The sequence below is a fragment of the Lytechinus pictus genome, chromosome 2, assembly GCF_037042905.1.
Source record: "Lytechinus pictus isolate F3 Inbred chromosome 2, Lp3.0, whole genome shotgun sequence".
NCBI classification, from domain to species: Eukaryota; Metazoa; Echinodermata; class Echinoidea; order Temnopleuroida; family Toxopneustidae; genus Lytechinus; species Lytechinus pictus.
This window is the reverse complement of record NC_087246.1, coordinates 29,553,842-29,562,947: the sequence shown is the minus strand read 5'-3', so window position 1 is coordinate 29,562,947 and position 9,106 is coordinate 29,553,842. Positions and strand designations below refer to the sequence as shown.

The following is a 9,106-nucleotide window of genomic DNA, read 5'->3' as shown; positions in this document are numbered from 1 at the left end:
AAATGCTATAATTATGTTATTTATTATCATTAACTTTAAGACTACTTAATAATTGCACACAGTTTAATTCATTGTGAGCGCTTTGGCCTCAATGCTTTGGGGGAAAAAATAGTGATATATTTTCACAAAACATTGGTATGCAGAACATCGCGGGACTGGCGTAAATGGGGGCTTGGGGCAGGGGCGGCGATCGGGGGGCGGGGGCACAGTGCCCCCCCCCCCCCACTTTTTGAAGTACTGAAAAGTGCCCTTTTTACGCAAGAAAAATGCCCCCTCACGAACGTGTACATCGGAAGAGGACCCGTTTTAGATGTTTTCAAGTGCCCTTTCTCGTTTAAGTGCCATTTCCCCCAAAAAATAACCCCTCATGGACGTGTTCTGTGCCCTTTTTAACTGAGAAGGACCCGTTGTATGTGTTAGCATATGCCATATCTCGTATCAGTGCCAAATTTTACCAAAAAATTCCCCTCGCGGCCGTGTTCTGTGCCCCTTTCACCTGAGAAGGACCAGTTTTATGTCTGAGCAAGTGCCCTTTTGCCATCTTATAGGTGCCCTTTCTCGTATCCGTGTCCCTTTCTCGTATCCGTGTCCCTTTTTACCCAAGAAAAGTGCTCCTCACGAACATGTCCTGTGCCCCTTTCACCTGAAAAGGATCCGTTTTATGCCATTAGCAAGTGCCCCTTTGCCTTCTTATAGGTGCCCTTTCTCGTATCAGTAACCCTTTTAACCTAAGAAAAGTGCCCCCGCGAACGTGTTCTGTGCCCCTTTCACCTGAGAATGACCTTTTTTATGTGTTAACGAGTGCCCCTTTGCCTTGTCGTAGGGGCATTTTCTTCATATAAATTAAGTTGTCATGAAAAAACACTATTTTCGTGCCCGATGAGCGCCCGACTTCTATATTTAGCGCCGTTCTTCTTCCTTCTGCAAGTGCATAATGACAATGAAAATTTAAAATAATCCTACGTGCCTTAAGTGAGTGGGGTAGAGAAGTCTTTTTTTTTCTTTGTTTTAAGATCATAGCCGTACGCTTCGGAGGGGGGGCATTTTAAAAACTCGCATTTTCTTACTGCAGATTTTCACAAAATTCACCAAAAATATGCACAAAATCCAACAATATCACTTTAAAAAATGCAAAAGCGCCTCAATGACAAGCTCGGTCGCTTCGCTCCCTCGTTTTTCGATTTTTTTTCCCAAAAAGTTTACGCTTGCCGCCCTCCCCCCCCCCAGCGAAAAATGTCCCCAAACGGCCATGCTTAAGATAGTGCCCTTTTCGAAAGAAAATGTGCCTTTTTTCCCTGTGCCCCCCCCCCCCCACTTTCAACTTCGCTCAGCCGCCCCCTGGCTTGGGGACACTGAACCCCATGGACCTGGCCACGCAGGATTATCTATTGTTACTGGGGGTGCTGTGACAATGCTCAGCACCCCCAGTAACAATAGACTAATCCTCCGTGGATAGTTCCCTGCTGAACTCCCAATGTTAAACGTCCAACAAGATATTTGCTTTAAAAAAATGCTTGCTATCGACGGACATAACTAATTTTTGCTAACTTTGTGGGTATTCAAGAATCGATAGGTCTACATTCGCATGGGCTTATCAGACTTTGGGAAATCACAAGACTGGTCCGATTCCTGGAATATGTACTCCTATATAACAAGCAGACGAAGCGTCAGGTTTCATTTGTATTTTACAAACATGGCAAAATGCCAAACAAACAGCATTACTGACAAGATACATGTATGAATAACAAATTTGTATTAATGCTTGCTTTCCTTATCTATTTGTTTTGTTTTTATATTTTAAAAAATATTTGTATACACATATATTGTTTGCCGAGGGTGGAAGTGACCTCCAAGTCCTCTATCTATACGCCGGTGTGTAAACTATAAAGATATTTATTATGACAACGATAATGACAATAATGATACATGTAATTATGATAACTAGTTTACATCATATAAAGAATTTCAGTCAAATCCCCCCCCCCCTTGAAACCTGGGGATATGATTATACACAACATCCCCCAACGTGCAAAGTTATCTATGCCTATGGGTGTTCAAGGAAATTGTTATCAGTCTTTTCAAGTTTGATTTTACTTCTGATTTTGTAAGTTCCTGATAAATATGAGAATAATTACCCGAAAACCACAACTAGAATTATCATGGAAATAAAAAGGACAGAAAATGACGTAAGCTTTATAATTAGATGAATTTCTTGACCTATACTGTTCGAGAATTATCTATTGACTTTGGCTATTGTGGAGAGTGGACTTGACTATCCAACCGTGTATTTGATTGAGGATGAGGAACAACCCCACCCTCGCCAAAGTATTGATGCTCGGGCCAATATCCGCACGGGATTATCGAGAAACAAAGGTAAATGTATCGAGTTTTCCGTGAAGTAAGCCCTTACTAATTCCAACAGTAATGCCGTATTAGACAACCATTGTTGTTGTTGTTGTTGTTGTTATTGTTATTGTTGTTTTGACTTTTTACGGCGCGTATCATTCAGCAGTGAATAATTGCTTAAAGAAGATTCAGATAGCTGTAGAAGAAAATAATAAAGCAGTCGCCCAGAAATCACGGGTAAGAACATTTACCACTTTTATTCGGACAATGATATGTATAGTCGTGAAATTGATTACTTGTAATCTGCTTGTTGTTGTTTTTGTTTTGGAGAGGTCGCTTAATTTGCTCAGGTTTCACTGCAAATGTACTGATAAATAGAACCAGAGACGGCGGATAACGCTGTACGATACAAGGAAATAAAAACGAGTCCATGGATTGGCGATAATGCTTGGCCAAACGCTGGGGCGAAAGATAATTGCGACTGGACTGGGGAGCGAATGAACGGTATTCATATATAATTGGGAATTAATGAAAAGGATTTCCTCCAGCCCATTTCTCCGTGAGTGAGTTATCGATCTCGATGCATTTACTAAACTGATGAAGCTAAGTATATGACACAGGGTGGTGTCCGATCGTTGGGGATCATCTATGACGTCATCAGAAGTCATTTAGTCAATGCTGAAATACGTAAATTGATATGTTGTGGATATCAACCGTGCAAGGATTATTGCTGCAATTTACAGAATTTTATTATAAAATGACTGAGTTTAATCGTCTCCTCTATTCGCTCCACAGAAACTTCTGAATGCGCATGACGTGGACTGCATGATGTACGTTGTCGACATTTACCCGTCTTATTCTTCATTGTGATATACAGGCAAATACACCTATAGACCGTTGTTATTGAAGTTATATATCCCGAAATGAAGTGGCTGAGAAATAAGAACTCTCTATGAACCAGCTTTAAAGAAAATTCAGATAGCTTAGAAGAAATGAAGCAGTCGCCGAGGAAACCGGATATCGAAATGTATTAAGTCACGGGTAAGAACATTTACCATTATAATCAGACAATATTATGGATGGTCGTGATAATTATTACTTGTTGGTAAACCGATTACAGCCCTAGATATAATTCTGTCATAGATTGTTATTTTTTCTATTTTGAATTGTACTAATGTTTTTCTGTTTTAACTTTTTCCATTTTCTAAATGATTTTTTTTTCTCTCTCTCTTTCTCTCTTTCGACTCCATGTGCCTTTCCGGCTTTCCCCTTTTCAATTCATTGCTCTCAAATTCGTCATACTAATATCTTTGCTCGATATGTTTCATATCTGGTGGGTGTTTCATAAAGCGGTTCGTAAGTTACGAATGACTTTCGCACGACTGGTGATCCTTTCTTGTGCTATGTGATATCCCTATGCAATTGATTTATGACCTAAGAACATGTTCCAGTCGTGCGTGAAGTATAACTTCAAGAACAGCTTTATGAAACACCCACCTGAAATGAATGGATTTATTTTCCTGGTACATATAATATTGTATAGAGTAATACCCGTCGTATTTGATAAGGGATATACCGAACAATAATGGAATATAACATTCAAGTTGGATTGCTGAGTAATATTCTTAAGTGATCTTAAACGTGCATCAGTGGTCATTATTCACTGTTAATGTCATAAAATGCACTAGCCCACCCCCCCCCCCCAAAAAAAAAGAGAGAGGGGGAGAGAAAAGAAACAAATTAAGGAATATTGAATAAATCGACGAGGACTTTTGCGGGAATTTTCATATTCATTTTCATTTACTTAATTTTGAATATATAAATTTCTGTTTTCAACTGATTTTTTTTCTGAATTCAGTGATACCGTCACGTGATCAACTGAGGAAGGAGCGGTCTTACCTTTCTTGTTATGTGAAAATATGGTTAATTTCACTCTACCTGGTTAACTTAAATGATAAATTGTATGTCACTCTATGATGTGGTAAAGGAGACAGGGGATTAAAGAGAAAGGAAAAGAGACAGGAATGTTTCTGGAAAAAAAAAGATACAATTGTTTTGGATCATATCTTATGTCATGAAGGGCCGGGCAAATTTTTACAATAATTAATTGCCAATCCATTAAAATTAAACGAAGCGCCATGATGGTTCACCGCTTGATAACTTCCTCATCAGCACTTTGGTGCGATGTTATTCAGTTCAAGCTTTTAACCAGACTTTGACAACGCTGCTTATCCTATTCTCTTGAAATTATTAATAGATGCTGTTGTTGGTCAAGAACTTCCCCTATAAAAATACTGTAACAAGTAATGTAGGCCTAGTTAAAAAAAATCATCATGCTATGGTCGCCATTATAATTGAAGCGTTGTCCACATTCGAAAGAGGAAGTAAAACCTTAAAAATAACATCGAGAATAATTTCATATACGGAGGCTTTTGATAATGACGTCAGCGGAGTGGAAAATATTGCATGTCCCTATTGAAAATGAAAACCTTGGCATCGCGGGAGACCTCCACAACTGTTAAAAGATATCGAAATACAATCATAAAAGTTTTTCTCCATTGTGCACATTTCTAAGTATAATTCAGAGGGGGTACTACAAAATGTGCTATTTTCATACGTCACTATTCTGGCACACAAACTAGTGGGATGCAAGCTTCATTTCCGAATAATTATTTGCGATTTCGAAATCAGTGGATAGTATGAATTTCATTGCTGGGCGAAGAATAATTGACTATATACCTCTTCAATCGGAAAAGTGTCTTCTCACATACACCTATGCTGTTCTCTTTCCTAAAAGAAAACAAAAGTTTGGTAAAAATCGTCCAGTATTCGATAAAATAATGTCCATGTTTTGGGGGTAGCATGTAAGGTAAAGGTATGTATGATTATAAAGCCCTCTTTTTTACATAAAAAATGATTGCCTTAAATTTCGTACCCAGTATTTGATTTTTTTTTAATTATTAAATAGAGCTGCATGTTAACGTCATCTTTAAACAATATATAACATGTTTCAGAATGTGTAAGCCGTTGACATCGAATATTCTTTAAATTGTGTTTGATATTTAATTTCTTATTCCTGTTATTGTTTTAACAGGTCAATATTCAGATGATCTACAGTATGAAGAACTCGCGAGAGAGGAGTGGTTTTACTCATAGCGTTCTTGAATAACCTCACTTCGTGAACTTTAAACTACAGATCCGATGCTTCGTATTTCGACAACTACGAACATGATGTCGACGTCAAATCTAGCGGAGAATGAGACACTTGCAACGACGACAGCGACGGTTGTTCCCAATCCTGCAGATCATGGCGTAGTTCTCAGTTGTTCCTGGGCGGAAAATGGACCAAACAGAACCCGGGTAGAAGAAACACTCAGTCTCTGGTTCGACGCCCATGTCTACATGTTCGCATCAAGCAACGTGATCATAATTGTCTATGCAATTTACGCCATCATTCAAGTCTTCAGGCAACATCGTACTCGCAAGCGTCTCTCGGTAGCATTGCATGCTATGATTGCAATGACATCATTAACGAGATCGTGTTCGCTGTTGATTGACCCGTATAGCTTACGAGGGGTCATACCGTGTCCTTTGAACGTCATCATCTGGTCGTTGGGTTGGCCGGGAGTCGTGTCTTCGTACAGCATCTTTTTCCTCGTTGCGCTTGAAACGACGAATTTGGCGCCAGCATCGCGACGATTTCAACGATTCTTAGTTCTCCTCGTCATCATCACTGTCAGCATCGGGTACGTTCTGTTTGCGGATCTCCTTGTCTCTTTTATACCGAGCTCCAGCGTCGCCTTTATCGTCTGCGAGATCATTTTCATTGTCTGGGGTTTTGTCCTCACCATCGGGTTTGTCTACGTCTGGTGGAAAATACGGAAGAACCTCTCGGCGTCGTGTCCGAGGAACACCCGTGAACGACGTCGATCATCACTCAATGGTTCATTGGTCGCCGTCGCTAAAAACGAAGCTCGTCGACTTACATGTCTCGTCACTATTCTCATCACCAGTGCTGTGATTTGTCTTATTTTAACACTGTCCCACGTTGGACTACTCATCGGTACATTGTATAGAAGCTTCTTGGATTTTGAAGCAAACACATTTCAATGGATTTTATTTCAAACAGGTCAGAGGATACTCGAGATTGTTTTGTGTGTTCTTATAGCAATAGCCATGTTAAATTCATCACACAATCATCAACAAAACAAGAATAATCTTAACAGAGACACAAATTTTAGAACATCCGTTGCAAATGGATTGGATAACAGGGCGATTGATTGTTGATGACCAAATAAGATTCAGCGATGACGAAATGGAATATTGTTATTCGCCAAACTTTTCTTGGACGATACAGTGTAGCTTCTGTAGGTGCTTGGTATCATGAAGCATATACCCGGGGCTGTGATTTTATGTTATGAATGGGGAGTGTTGGGGCACTAGTACAGCCCCTAAAGGCCATCGCACATCTTACGATTGGTCTGCGACCCGACTTTGGTGGAATAAAACATCTTAGAATTTGACGCTATCATTGAGCCATGGAATATCTTACTGTGTAAAGCCCCTTTCACAATTGACGTACGACCACTTGCGACCTTTTGGTCGTGCGACAGGCTGCAACAGGCATCAATCGCCAGTCATCTCATAATATCGCACAGAGGCTTTCACAGTTGCAACAGCTGTCGTACAACAAAAACAACCAGTAAAACCCGTTGCACGAGTAAGTCGCTTATGATCCTATTGTGCTCGTGCGATCACATGCGAGTGTTGCACGAGGGATTGCGAGGGGAACGGTCGCACACAACGGTAGTGCAATGTTGTAAGCCGTTGCGATCGGTCTTGCAACAGTCTTATGGCACATCGTATTATCGCACCCAGTCGCAAGACAGGTCTCTGTACATGTAGGTCGCTAGCACATGTGCAAGTGTTGTACGACCTCCAGTCGAGTAAATGCGACTACTTAGTTGTGCCACCTCTCGCACCAAGTCGTGCAACGTTGAACAACACTCCCACGATGATCGCCCGACCGATGGTACGACCCCGGATACGAGCTGATGCGAGTGAATCGGTCGTATTTGATCGCGTTCGGATTTTGAACATGTTCAAAGTTCAGATGTGACCAGTCACGACCACCTCGAGTTCGTGCGACCGTCTACAACGACTGCGAGTGCTCGCAAGTCACCAAGAGATCGATCGTGCAACAGCAGAAAAAAACTGTTGCAGGCGGTCGTAAACTGGTCGGATGTCAATTGTGAAAGGGGCTGTACGGTCGCATACATGCGAATGCAACGGTAGTGGAATGTTGTAAGCCGTAATTTCGATCGGTCTTGCAACAGTCTTATATTATCGCAACCAGTCGCAAGACTGGTCTCTGTAGGTATCTAGCGCATGTGCAAGTGTTGTACGACCTCCAGTCGACTAAATGCGACTATACGTAGTTGTGTCACCTCTCGCACCAAGTCGTACAACGTTGAACAACACTCACACGATGATCGCCCGACCGATGGTACGACCTGATGCGAGTAAATCAATCGTATTTGATCGCGTTTGGATTTTGAACATGTTCAGATTCAGATGCGACCAGTCACGACCACCTCCGACCACCTCAAATTCGTGCGTTCGTCTACAACCACTGCGAGTGCTCGCAAGACACCAAGAGATCGATCGTGCAACAACAAGAAAAAACTGTTGCAGGCGGTCGTAAACAGGTCGTACGTCAATTGTGAAAGGGGCTTTAATAATGTTTTAAATCATCGTACGAATACCTAAGTTCAAATCTGTGACTTTTCTATCATTCTGATTATAAAAAAAGCGAATTTTATATCAAGTCGTTTTGACGTCATAGCAATCGTACGATTGGCTACGATTTGAAACTAATTTGCTCTTTACTCCAAAATGATGGCTTGCAATCATCCCAAATTTTTGTATTTGTATTCTTTTAGTTAATCTAACCTCAAATAAGATGATACTTTTCATTCACATTTTCAGAAAAATAAGCAAAATGCGATTTGTTCCAAAAATCGGATCGTGGACCAGTCGATCGTAATGTGTGCGATGGCCTTAAAGTGCTTCCAAAGGCCAAAGACGAGTAATTACAAAAATTGCGGGGGTTTAAAAAAGTTCCATTTTGCTATCGAAACACGCTCTTGCTTTATATGTATATAATTATTTGCATATGTTGGTTTCATTTGGTCATTCAAATTTTAGAACAAAACCTTGAAATTAAAGGGCGATACCCCAGGAAACTAAATTCGAGGGACGTGCCCCCATTCCTAGGGAATGCAGACTATATATGGTATCTGTAACCCATATAAAATGATAATGTTGATGTAATCCTAGCTTATGCTGAATTATGTCAGGCCACATCCGTTGCCTCATCGATTACAATATATCTAAATCCAATAGTATAATTAATGAGCATACGAAGTACAAAATCTGAAAAATATTGAATTGGAAAGATCCTCGTAACATAATTTTATTGGTATGATAGAAAGGAACTTTAGTGACTTATCAAAAGTAGTTTAATGAATGCATGTTAAACACGGATGTTTTCAGTCTTACATTCGACGTTTTCGTTTTTTGTTTGTTTCTTATGAAGTGTTGTTAATATACAATCTAACTTTCGATTAAAAAGAAATAGAAATGAAAAATTATCCATCCTTCGATATTTTTTTGGACATTTCCCATTGCCATTTGATAAACGATGATACTGTTGCTATATGGTCGTGCTGATGACAGTGACCATGGTGATGTTTCTTTA

General features: G+C 40.2%; 1 protein-coding gene across 4 annotated transcripts; it reads left to right on the top strand.

The window, feature by feature from the left end:
* Positions 1-2,357: 2,357 nt before the first annotated feature.
* LOC129254430 (uncharacterized) lies at positions 2,358-8,797 on the top strand. 4 transcript variants are annotated; one of them, XM_064115203.1, is made up of 3 exons: positions 2,358-2,373; positions 3,142-3,387; positions 5,441-8,797. In XM_064115203.1, exon 3 carries the CDS (start codon positions 5,548-5,550, stop codon positions 6,631-6,633), a length of 1,086 nt encoding a protein of 361 aa, XP_063971273.1. In that variant the 5' UTR covers positions 2,358-2,373; positions 3,142-3,387; positions 5,441-5,547; the 3' UTR covers positions 6,634-8,797. The 4 variants fall into 4 exon arrangements, 3 of the variants coding, with proteins under 3 accessions (XP_063971273.1, XP_054748870.2, XP_063971268.1); XM_054892895.2 differs by lacking the exon at positions 2,358-2,373 and adding an exon at positions 2,492-2,583; XR_010296840.1 differs by lacking the exon at positions 2,358-2,373 and having other exon boundaries at positions 2,598-3,387; positions 5,441-6,803; positions 8,413-8,797.
* Positions 8,798-9,106: the final 309 nt, after the last annotated feature.

Excerpts from the sequence above, each read along its gene's own strand:
- LOC129254430 (XM_064115203.1), top strand. The coding sequence starts at position 5,548 with ATGCTTCGTATTTCGACAACTACGAACATGATGTCGACGTCAAATCTA.